The sequence below is a fragment of the Diabrotica undecimpunctata genome, chromosome 1 (genome assembly GCF_040954645.1).
Source record: "Diabrotica undecimpunctata isolate CICGRU chromosome 1, icDiaUnde3, whole genome shotgun sequence".
In the NCBI taxonomy this organism is placed as follows: Eukaryota; Metazoa; Arthropoda; class Insecta; order Coleoptera; family Chrysomelidae; genus Diabrotica; species Diabrotica undecimpunctata.
The window spans coordinates 43,540,160-43,553,099 of record NC_092803.1 but is presented as its reverse complement, the minus strand read 5'-3'; the positions used below and the strand labels follow the sequence as shown (position 1 = coordinate 43,553,099).

At 35.8% G+C, this 12,940-nt stretch overlaps 1 protein-coding gene across 1 annotated transcript in view; it reads left to right on the top strand.

The window, feature by feature from the left end:
- Positions 1-12,940, top strand: part of LOC140442373 (fat-like cadherin-related tumor suppressor homolog) — a 965,522-nt gene that overhangs the window by 931,146 nt on the left and 21,436 nt on the right. Inside the window, exons 16-23 of the mRNA XM_072533469.1 lie at positions 1,147-1,639; positions 1,925-2,086; positions 2,148-2,465; positions 5,840-6,382; positions 6,607-7,625; positions 7,955-8,236; positions 9,056-10,453; positions 10,609-12,184. Coding sequence (XP_072389570.1) covers positions 1,147-1,639; positions 1,925-2,086; positions 2,148-2,465; positions 5,840-6,382; positions 6,607-7,625; positions 7,955-8,236; positions 9,056-10,453; positions 10,609-12,184 — 5,791 coding nt within the window. The remainder of the gene's footprint in view (positions 1-1,146; positions 1,640-1,924; positions 2,087-2,147; positions 2,466-5,839; positions 6,383-6,606; positions 7,626-7,954; positions 8,237-9,055; positions 10,454-10,608; positions 12,185-12,940) is intronic.

The following is a 12,940-nucleotide window of genomic DNA, read 5'->3' as shown; positions in this document are numbered from 1 at the left end:
TGTCGATGTAACTGAGTGATTAAGAAAAATAGATTGCCAGTCTATCTGGGATAAAACTGAATTAACAATAAAGAAATCAGAAGTGGCATACGTTACGAAATTATTTTTGCTGAATGTGAGCAAAATAAGCGACTGGTCAGAAAAACCCACAAGAGAGAAACTTCAAGTGGAGAAATTAATTGATCGTCATTTGTGGAAAATAAGTCTAAAATTGAAGGATTATTTTTGGCTCTAAACCTTGTAGGTTCAGTTATTAGTATTAAATTTGACTTTATGATAAAGTTTTCAAACAAATTTTGGGAATTGATAGTATCAGTTTTGGAATATCAGTTTTTTTATCATGCAGTGTCGTTGCGCCTTCTCAGCATGTAGTCTATCCATATTTAGCTTGTTTCTTCTTTTCCTTTTAGATGAATCACCATCAGTATTGCTTCGAATGTTTCTTCTATATCGAGAACTGAACCCTGCATCACCTGTTGATATTCAGAGCGTACTTCACTGTGGAAAATAGTGCTCTATGAGCACATTGGGCCCTGATGTATCAGCCTCTCAACCAATACACCATCCCTAGTTTGCCTCAATCATCCCTATCGAGTAGTTTTTCTAGAGACTTGCGTACAAAGGGCATCAGACTGATCGGTCTCTGGGACTTTTTTCTATCTGATTGTACCAGGTTTAAGAATAGAAACATGCTTTTAGTATGTAGCCGAGTCCTAAGCTAACCTTTAGTATCACACATCATTTTTTGTGTCATTTCCCTTGTATAGAAGTATTGATAAATCCAGATGTGGCGATTTATGCTGGTTAAATAAGTTTATTGTTCGTTTGATTTTTTGTCCTGATTTCCCACTTCTTTTACCACACGCCAGTTTTCCCCAGACGTTATGTTTCTAGTGATATCCCCAGATATCATGGTAGTCAGTCCATAAGATTTTCTGCTTGCGACGGTGAAGTTGATAAATTATGTAGCTAACATTGATGGTTTGTAATGTTTATCTACATGTTTGTCTTATTGATCTACATGTATATCTACATGTTGTGTAGAATGAATATTATTTTATTATGTTATGCCAAACGCTAAATAAAAAATAAATCTCGAAAATAAAAATGACACATATACTTCTAATCGAAATCTTTTATTTTTAGGTACCAGAGAACAGATTACCAGGTTTTACAGTCACCACAGTAAACGCAACGGACGAAGACATGGGCGAGTTTGGAATAATTTCCTACAATATCCACTCTCCTCTCCTAAGCGAGACCTTCTCCATTGAGAAATCTTCCGGAAAAATAACAACAAAAACCAAACTAGATAGAGAAAAACACAAAATGTACGAAATTCTAGTCAGTGCTACAGACGGTGGCGGACTTTCGGATTTCATGACAGTTAGAGTAAAAGTTGGAGACGAAAATGACAACACCCCAAAGTTTTTGGTCAAAGAGTACAAAGTGAGCATTCATTCGAACTTAACCACTAGTAGCAGCTTCGCTAAAATAAAAGCAGTCGATGATGATGAAGGAATTAACGCAGAATTAGTATATACCATATATGAGAAGAAGCAGTCTGAAGTTGGGAGCATTTTCGCCATTAATCACATTACTGGAGAGTTGTATCTACTAAAAAATGTCTACAACTCTGGTAAGTACTTTTTTCTGGGCTTTTTCACTTCATTTGTATTTTATTATATATTATCATCATTTTCTCTATGTACTCTTTTCTAGATTTGAATTAATTGTGCCTTAATTCCCATTTTGGGTTTTATACTTAAACTGAGATATTTCTTATCATTGGTTATTGAATGTATTTAATGTAAAAGCAACTACAATGTATTATTTGAATCTAAAAATGTGCGAACATAGTAAAAAAAATTTCTTTTGCATCTTCATATACAGCGATAATGCCAAAAACTTAAATTTTTTTCAGTTGGCAAAACGTTCCAGTTTTTCGTTAAAGCTAGCGACCGTGGACGACCAGAAAAACATGCAGAAGTTCCAGTAAGTGTCCTTATAATGGGACCGAAGGACTTCCCTCCGATATTCGAACGAGATGTGGGAAAGTTCTTTCTTTCTGAAAATTCAGCCACAGGTAAGAAAAACTATTCCTATTAGTAATTGTGCAGTTTGCGTTTACCTATGTTTTTTTTTAGGTACCGTTATTACACGATTAAAGATGGTTTCCAACATCTCCGTTAATTTCCAAATAATATCAGACTCAGAAGATGATCCGCAATTCTCGATAGATTCCCAAGGGCAGATTTCTTTGTCCAAACCCTTGAATTTCGAGATGCAGAGTTCTCATTTTATCGGAGTTTTGGCTCTAACGGATTCAAGTCCACCTTTGGTAGCATTCGCTGAAATAATTCTGCAAGTCCAAGACGAAAATGATCACGCTCCACAATTCGAAACTTCGTTGTATCATTTGAACTTGGCCGAGAATGTTGAAGAAGGAAGATCTGTTTTAAGAGGTAAATACGTATGTGCATCTCATAATTATTTGCATGTTTCTTTTGGTTATTGATTTTTTAAAATATTGGTAAATCTTCATTTTGCAGTTGTAAAAACTCTTTCTAAACACAGGGTTATAATGATTACGGCAAAAATACCAGTAAAGTGGAGTTCGTGAAAAAGAATCGTAATTGAGACATGCTATAAATTTAAATATTTTGTTTTGTTTATTTCTTACACCTACTTTTTAAAAGGTGAAATGGTTCAGCAACGTGGTTATTCAGATCACCACCATTTCATAAAGATAAAACCAAACCTCATCTTAGAAAAACTGTCTTAAGAATATACTTTTTAGTTTGAAAAGGTTTTGTACTGACATTACGGCAACATTGTAAAAAATCATTGTAGTCAAACCCTCATTCAGTATGTACTTCATTACAATCAATCATGTATTCTAGGATTATATACCGGAGTATTTACTTTCACCTGTGTAAACTAGTGTCATTCGATAAGGTTTGCAGTTTGCTCAGCGTGATAAATTCAGCGAACGGAACGTTCAATTTCAATTTAAAGGTTATAAATTATACTCTTTTGAATGGTGAAAAGTTAAACCAAAAACTACTTCACTACTTACTTAACTAAGATTTTTGTTGAAGACTCGAAATACATTTTACGATTTAAACATAATACTAAATTATGGATGAGAAACTGATTTTTGTTAAAATATTTTAATTAGTTATCTAATTCATTATTGAAAAAGATCTAGGTTCTATTGACCATGTATTACCTTATTTAGTAATATTTTTTTGTTTTCTGATCATATTAATCTGTAATGTCATATCCAACACATTTTTATATTTTTAGAAAATAAATGTATTTATTTTCTCAGTATTTTTCCAATTTATATAATTACTATCTTCATAAGTTCCTTATGCAAACGTATTATTATAAACGCAAATACCAATACTGCGTCCTTTAATAATCGTTGTATGATCATCATTTATACTCACAAAATGCAGAAGAAATACCAGACAACTCAAACAAACATCAACGCTTGTTAGTGTAATGATGGTGCCTACATTGGTAGGCGGATAAAAAAAATTTAATTTAATGAAGTTGAGTTTTAGAAAAAAGATTAAATAATTTGTTTAAAAAATGTGTTGTACCTACATAAACTGGTTTTATTGTTAATAGTTTAAAAGAAATAATGTTTGCACACTAAGCTAATCCAAGATAATCTTTTTATTGTTATTTTTGTAAGGGAACTTGACTTATAATGCCCCTTCTTATTCTTTTTTAATAAAACTTGAAAACTAGTCGAAATAAAGAAACAAGCTCTGGTGAAAAATTATGTTATATGTTGTTTATATTGCCACATAATAAACTTTATTATTTACTTTTAGTTTGGTGCTCGTAGGCACATGTTATCTAATGATGGCCCCCTTTAAATATTTTTAAAAAGTCGGGTTTTATAAATAAAATTACTTAAAATTTTTGAATTAAAATACAGTTAAATTAAAATGTACGAAATACTAATAAAAAACATTTAAATATTAAAAAAAATAAACATCTAAGAGCTAGAAATGCTTTTCTGGTTGACACACATCAAGAATAAAAGTCTTTGTTGACCTAGAAACATCAGCACATTCTAAGTGACACCAGCCGTTGTAGCTCTGGCACTTTAGCCAGAATTCGTTAGGCCGAGAACGAGAATTGAGTTCGTTAGGCCGAGAACGAGAATTGAGTTCGTTAGGCCGAGAACGAGAATTGAGTTCGTTAGGCCGAGAACGAGAATTGAGTTCGTTAGGCCGAGAACGAGAATTGAGTTCGTTGAAGTACAGACATGCTGCATCTGATTTATCACTATCGTTCTGTTCATACATAACTTCCTCAGGGCTATCTTCTTTTATTAGTTTATCAATTTTTCTTCTGTCTGCTCTGTTTTTCTTGTCTCTTTTTCTAATACGGCTCTTTTAGTTTCCTTGATTTCTTCTATATCTAAGATGGTGTTGATAACATCTGTCTTTAAACGTTTTCTTTTCCTTTGTGGTATTATTTTTGCCTTCAGAAGAGGGGAAAAGTCTAATTTGCTCTCTGCGTATATAATGTTAGAATTTGGTCATTTGTGTTTCCCTGGGAAGTATGTAAGTTGAATTAGCAGAAAATTCCCAGTTTTTACAAACGTCTAGACTAAACGGATGTATTCCAGTTTTTTTTTAAGAATTTATTGCATTTGATGGAGTCGCAGCCTTGAGATATGCATTATTAAAAAGTTTTGTCACTTGAAAATGAGTGACAGTCCGTCCTGGATTATGTCTCATCCACTTTTGTATTTTTATATTGTAAAAAGCCTGATTTCTAAAAAGCATGTAAAACATGCTTTGTTATTTCGGTTTAAACATCGACATCAGATGTAAGCTTATGTCCACCTGAATATCCTTCGATACTGCCTTGTTCATTTTTAAACCTTCTACTAGTTGGAGGTACTTTAAAGGTCTTTACTGCTGTTGTATAACCCATTGTTTTATTTCGTAATGCTTCTAAGGCTGCCTGTTTATTTTTTGAATTATTCTGAAACTAAAATAGTAATTTATTTATTACATCTATTCCTATGATGGCCTCTGTGGATGGCCCTCTAGATCTTCAATCTGTTTATTAACCACCAGTAAATTCCCCTATTAGATTTTATCTTTGTTAGTACGGATATTTAGTCCATTACAATGTTAAATAGAGGGAGGATAAAACACAACCTTGTTTTACTCTGTTTCTCACAGCTATTGGGTCAGATGTTATGCTGTTGTGTAGCACTTGCTTTCTGTATCACTGTAGAGTTATTTAATAAGATTTATTATTTTTATGGTGTTCCCATTTCCTGTAGTTCTTTCCATATGGCCATATGAGTGAGCCTGTCCAAAGCTCCTTTGAAGTCCACCAAGCATATGAAGAGTGGAGAGTTGAATTCCTGCGACTGTCCTGCGATTACTATGTGTTCATTTGGTCTATGAATGTTCGGTTTGGTCAGCCGGCTTGTTCCTTCCTAACATTAGTTTCACACTCTTTGTTAATTGGTTGTTTATAATTATTTATGGTATTCAGAAGTTTGATTCCTCTCCAGTTTTCGCAATATATTTTGTCGCGTTTTTGGTATCTTTATTGAAGTAAAGTTTTCCATTATTTGGGAATTCTGGTCCTTCGAAGAATAGTATGAATCGCTAAGGCAGTCCCAGATTATTATATTTAGGACCTAATAGTGTTATAAACAGAACATTGTACAAAGTAGAAATTTTGAAGTGTAACCTTTTCATTTTTAGTTCCCCTGCATAACGATTTACACAGATTTAAATTATATTTTATATGATGTATGTTCAATAAGTATAATTTTTTGTATTTGCAGTAATCGCACATGACGATGACCAAGGCAATAACGGGGAAGTTCGTTATAATTTCGCTTCGGACATAGGAGATACGGCAAATTTATTCGCAATAGACAGCCATACGGGATGGATAAGCGTTATAGCCAAGCTGGACAAAGAAGTCAAATCCGAATACAAATTTTTCGTAACAGCGACTGATAATGGTTCTCCCAAACACTCTGCGAGAACGACTGTTTTAATACGACTTAAAGATTATAACGACAGTCCGACCACTTTCAGAGAAAGTTTCTACAATAGCAGTGTTGATGAAGATTCACTGCCCGGAACTGTCGTGCTGACTTTGGAAACTAACGACGCTGATATTGATTTATCCACTCCCGTTGATTACTACATCGTTTCTGGAGATCCTAGTTCGAATTTTCAGGTGAAACAAACTGGAGAGATATACGTTGCGAAACTTTTAGATCGGGAGAAAATTAGCGCGTATACTTTGGAAGTTGTTGTTACTGATGGTCTGTTTACCGATAAAACGAGAATTGAGGTCAACATTGGAGATGTTAATGGTAAGTTATAATCGAAAATTGAAATTTAAATTGGTTGAGATTCATTAGCACCATTGTGTTTTATCTTATGTGTTACTTCTAGTGTCATAACAGTATTAATCCTCTTCATATCCACTCCAGACTCCTAACCAGCATCATGTTTGTTTTTATTGATATCTCTATGTTCATATATGCAATATATTCAGTTATAACTAAAATATATTAATTGATTATTAATATTTCAGATAATCCACCATACTGTCTAAAACATCGTTACAAGGAAATCCTCTCTGAAGGCATATTTCCAGGCTCCTACGTCCTTACAGTGCTAGCCACAGATCTCGACGGACCTGAACATTCAAAATTGCGATACGTCCTAACCGGAAACGGATCAGAAATTTTCTCTTTAGATAAAGAAACTGGTATTTTGAAAACTGTGGCATATCTAGACCGAGAAAAGCAATCTAAATATATTCTTACAGCCCATATCCATGACAAAGAAGTAGCTGTTTGGGAATGCTCGTCTCAGATAGAACTGACTATTTCTGATCTAAATGACAATGCTCCATTGTTTTCTCTACCGTATTACTCGATAACTTTACCGGAGGATGTCGAAATCGGTACATTGGTGACCAAAATCCACGCCTCCGATGCTGATGTCGGAATGAACAGGAAAGTGAAATATTCGTTTTTGGACTCCTTCCACGATCATTTTAGAGTTGAACCTGACAGCGGTATTGTAACGTTATCTAAACCTTTAGATAGAGAAATCAAAGCTATGTATAATCTAACTGTTCAAGCTACAGATCAAGGTGCTCCTCAACTATCTAGTACAGTGCATCTCATTGTTAACGTTCAAGACATTAACGATAATCCTCCAGAATTTGAAACAAAGTATTACTTTGCGACAGTACCAGAAATCGACAGTATTGGTACCGAAGTAGTCAGAGTACTGGCTACATCAAAAGATATTGGAGCCAATGCTGAAGTTTATTACTCGATTATTGGTGGCAATGAGCATAAAAAGTTTGCTGTTCACAACAAAACGGGAGTTATCACTATAGCTGACATTTTAGATTTCGAAAGAGCTAGAGATTACTTCTTGACGATTCAAGCCATAGATGGAGGAATTCCACCGTTGAGTAATGTTGCTACTGTAAATATCACTGTAATAGACTGTAACGACAATGCTCCTGTCTTCAATCAAGCTTCATACAGTGCCAGAATTAGGGAAGATGCTCAAATTGGTGATAAGATCTTACAGGTAAGTAAAGTTAAAGAGTAATTAAGTAACTTAAGAGTAAAAATATGTATATCTGCCAGAAATTTGACCTATAAAAATATGAAAACTGAAAGTAGTAATAGTGTCAAACTGACATAACTGTACTGATAATATTTTTAGAAAAAAGGAATCCATTCCAGAATTCCAGTCATCTTTACAGTATGAAGGAAAAAAACCGCAGATACAAGCAAAGAGCTTTTAAAACTAAAGCCTTTTAAAACTAACTAAATTGAACCCGCCATAAACAACATTATTTTTACGACAATTGTAATATACCGTGTAAGTTAAATGGTTATATTTATTATTTTTAGGTTGTGGCTACGGATCTGGACAGTGACAAAAACGGGGAAGTAACATATTCCATAATAAAAGGAAACAACCAAGGGCAGTTTGATATTGACGAAAAATCCGGATACGTTTTCGTCGCATCAGAACTTGATAGAGAAACTGTCTCCAGCTACGTCTTGGAAATATTGGCCAAAGATAATGGTTTACCTGTTTTGTCCCGGCAGACATTGCTCAATATTGAGATTTCCGATGCCAACGACAATCCTCCCTTGTTTTCTCAAGCAAACTACAGTGTTATTGTACAGGTGAGTTATACGTTTTTTGTAAATCTTCATATCCAACTGCAGAGATATTGGCTTCCTTTTTTACACTTAATTATTGGAGAAAATTGAAATATTGGAGAAAACGTTCAAAGAACAATAATAATGCAGTAACCGAAATAAAGATGCTGGATATAAATATCGAAACAAGTCACTAAACCATAATATTAAGATCCGTGAATCCAGAAACGAATATCATGCTAAGATATCTGTACCTTTTGAACTTATATATTCCTTATTGTTCATTCTCTGACATTCTGCCTTACTTTAACTCTGAAATATACGTGTGTTGATTATAATGTGACTGAAATTCAGCAGTGGTTATGTTATTGAGTAAATGGCCATGTCCAAAGTAGTCAAGGCACACTTTAAAAACCGCAAGAGTTCTTTCGGAGTTGAATCGTGTTCTGACATAGATCACCTGGCTAACTCTTTTTGCGAACTTGGCTTTCCATGCTGACATTCTCTCTCCTTCAGCAGCACGGTCAACCAATGTGTGGCAGACGGTTACTTGTGAATCCATCACAAGTATTTCATGTTATAGATAGTTAGTTTTGCGCTAGAAAGGCAGTCAGACACGTAACAGTTGACGTTTTATATTGACGTTGATATTTGACATTCAATTTCGAGGTTGCCAAAGGTTGGTACACTGTGTCGAAAGTAACGTACCTAGTTTGCTGTCTTTAAAAACTGGCGACACTCATAATTATATCTATCTCTACTAACAGTAATTCAAAGGCTTATTTTAGATATAAAATCACGAACCTGTATTTATATTAGTTTTCTAACTTATTCTTATTTTAGGAGGACAAGCCACTAGGATATTCGATTCTAAAATTCGAAGTTACCGATGATGACACTGTACCCAACACCGTTCCGTACACCTTTGACTTCCGTAGCGGAAACGAAGGTAACAGCTTCAGACTCGATCAAGATGGTGTCTTGAGAACAGCAACAAAATTCAATCACAAAATAAGAGACACTTATTTGCTGCAGATACGAGTATTCGACAATGGTAGTCCGCCCCTGTTTTCTGATACCTGGGTGGTTGTGAAAGTAATCGAAGAATCACAGTATCCTCCAGTGATCACTCCTCTTGAGATCAATATTAACAGCTATCTGGATGAGTACCCTGGTGGGATTATTGGTCGAGTTCACGCGAATGATCAGGATCAGTATGATACTTTAACATTTTCGTTATCTCCTACTCTTGGTATTTCGTATCCTACCCACGAATTGTTTAGAATAAATAAGACCGATGGCACTCTATCAGCGTTACCAAGACTAGACGTAGGGGACTATCGGTTAAACGTCTCAGTTACCGATGGAAAGTTCTTTACACACGCAGTAATCAAGATCAATATTGAAATATTATCTGAAAGAATGCTGGAAAATGCTGTCGGAATCAGATTTAGAGAAGTACGACCAGAAACGTTTATATTAAGTCACCGAAAAGGTTTTGTAAGAGCTATAAGAAACGCTTTGAACTGCAGGTTGAAGGATGTTATCATAATAAGCGTTCAACCCTCATCTAACGACGATATAATTAGAGTAAAACGATACAGTAACAAAGATTTGGATGTTCTCTTTACCGTTCACAAACCAGATGAAGGTTATTTCTCACCTGAAACAATCAAGAAAGCTCTGAACGACAACTTGCAGGAACTTGAAGAAAGTACCAAGTTAGTTGTAGAAGAAATCGTAAGGTTCAAGTGCTCAAATAAATACTGTATATACGGCGTTTGCCAAGACCACTATGTATTAGACACCGCCTCGATCGACCCCATCTGTACAGACGTTACGAGTTTTGTATCTCCCAAACATCAACAAAAGATGGAATGTATATGTAAAGAAGGCTACGGTGGGGATAAATGTGATGCTATAGTAAATGAATGTGCCAGACAACCCTGCGACCCTTTCAAGCTTTGTGTTCCCGATGCTTCGCAGGTCGGTTATTCCTGTCAATGCCCAGAAGGATATGCTGGGACTATGTGTGATATCGACATTTCCAAATGTCATGAAAACAACTGTTATATCGCTCGAAATCCCATATCCTTCAGTGGAAAAAGCTATTCACAGTACAGAATTATCAATAAGAAGTCTATCGAAGATAAGTTTAGTTTGAGTCTGAGAATACGAACTGTACAGCCGACTGGTAACCTCCTCTATGCTTCTGGAAAAATAGATTACAATATTTTAGAAGTAAGTACATACATATTTTTATGCATATCATTTATCAGTGTTTTCGTCCTGTCAGTTTAAATTAACATTTACTCTATTATTTCTACAATATTAGTTTTTTAGCATGTATTAGTTATAATGTGAAAATATTCTTATATGTTCTTTTAATTCCTTAGATCGTCAATGGTAGGATCCAATTCCGTTATGAATTAGGTAGTGGAGAAGGCATCGTCCGCATTCCCAATGTCTTCATTTCAGACGGAAGCTGGCACGAAGTGAAACTCGAACGAGACAGAAACAACGCAAAAATCATCATCGACGGGATTCACAACGCTCAAGGTTCGGCACCCGGAGTTAGCGAAATTCTCAACCTCCAAAGCGATGAGTTGTACCTTGGAGCAGAAGTTCACCAACATCCCACAGTTCTGGGCTTCGAAGATATCCAAAAAGGTTTCATAGGGTGCATGGATGATATCAGACTATACCGTGTTTCAGTGCCTTTACATAAATCCGGGGAAAACTCTGTGGTTGTGTTAAAACGCTTCGCGAACGTGGAGTTTAGTTGCGATACTGCCACGATCTTAATCCCACCCGGGCCTTGTGGATCCCAACCGTGCATGAACGGCGGTACTTGCAAAGAAAATAAGAACGGATACGAATGTTCTTGCCACTCTAGATTCACCGGGACTCTCTGCGAAAGAGACACAGATCCATGTGCATCTTCGCCTTGTCTCTTCGGTGGAAAATGCACACCAACAGTGACCGGAGACTTTACTTGTGAATGCGTATACATGCTGAGCGGAAAAAGATGCGAGTATGGCAGATATTGTGCTCCGAACCCTTGCAAGCACGGCGGAGTATGCGAGGAAGGAGACGACGGTCCGCTTTGCAAATGTAGGGCATTTGCTGGAGAATTTTGTGAGTTCGATTTGAATGAATGCGAGTCATCGCCGTGTCAAAATAGCGGATCTTGCATTAACGAATTCGGATCCTTTCACTGCGCTTGTCCTCCGAATGTTACAGGTCCTTACTGCGCAAACGTCATCTATAACACTCCATTTTCTACTGCATTTTATAACTTTACTTATAAGGAGCTCGCCTTCCTGGGTGTCGGATTTGTAGTTATTTTATTAATAGCGATAATTATCATAGTGGTATGTTGTAAATACTTCTGCAAATGTAAGAAGAAGCGCAACATGAATAACGAAAATCTTAAGGACAATATAGTTCTTAACTCGAATAGAGCACATGAACTGTCTGAGTTTAAACGCGGTTCCAAAATTAGCAACTTAGAAGTTAATCAAAGAGAACCGGCTTGTCCACCCCGACCAGTGTCTTATACCCCAAGCTCGCAGAACGATCCCATCTACAACAGTAATGCAGCTACAGTGATGCTTAACAACCTAGACACTCTTCGCAGCTACGGTTCCGCCGGAGATGAGCTCGAGAACGTTCCTTCCGACTACGTCAGACCCGACTACGTCAAAAACTTGAACCGGAACACCCCTCCAGGTTGCGTGAGCAACCACTACGATTCGGAAAAGTCTACATTCGCCGAGCAGATGCATTTAGCTTCCTCTTTAACTGACAGATCAAAGATCAAAAAGGGCACCAATATTCCCGACTACATTCGGGTGGCAGCTACGAATAACTGTGATAATATTACAAGACTGTACGGAGGCAGAAGCAACGGCACCAGTAACATTAAGAGCAACGGTTCAGTCAGCGGGGACGATCAACGGAACACTGGAAGTAAGTTTTATGTTGTTGTTCATTGTTTAGTATACAACTATAAATGTATTTAGAAGAAATATTTAAAAAATGTAGTAAAATTAGTCATCTGCTTTCAGATATTTTTCTAGCAGCTATCTAGTTCCTGTCTTTTGTCGCACATTCTTGTGCAGACTGTATCATAATTGTGGTGCACTGTATCTTTTTCAACTTGTTTCCCGTTGTAGATCTTATGTCTCGTTCGCGTTTCTGTCGCAGTAATTAATGTCACACTAAGAGTTCTATTACTGCTATTCAGTATAGCCATGTAAACATGACTGTGCTATGTGCTGTGCCTTTTTTAACTACGTATTGTATGTTTGCTGTATTTAGATATCTTGCGAAAAGGTATCACATTGGAAGATTTCATACAATTAACTCCGCTTTTAAAATGGAAAAGAGCAACGAGGGTGTGAATTATTAGAGTATTATCATTACAACGTCTACTAGAAAACTTTAAGAAAATTGAAATTATTAAAGATAAAAATTCAAAAAAAAAATGTAAGGGGAAGAAATGTGGAACTCTACATAACCTTCATAGGTCTTCATAAAGCCTTTGAATTCATATGACCACAAAAATTAGAGACTGTAATAAAAGAAGTATTCACCAATATCGTACAAATAAACACTAAAAGTTCTTTGTAAAGAAAACTAAGCTAACTAAGGTAGTTAAAGTTGGAAACAAAAATTGTGTGGACTATATTCTGTGAGAATATAGTTAGAGAACTCTACCATATA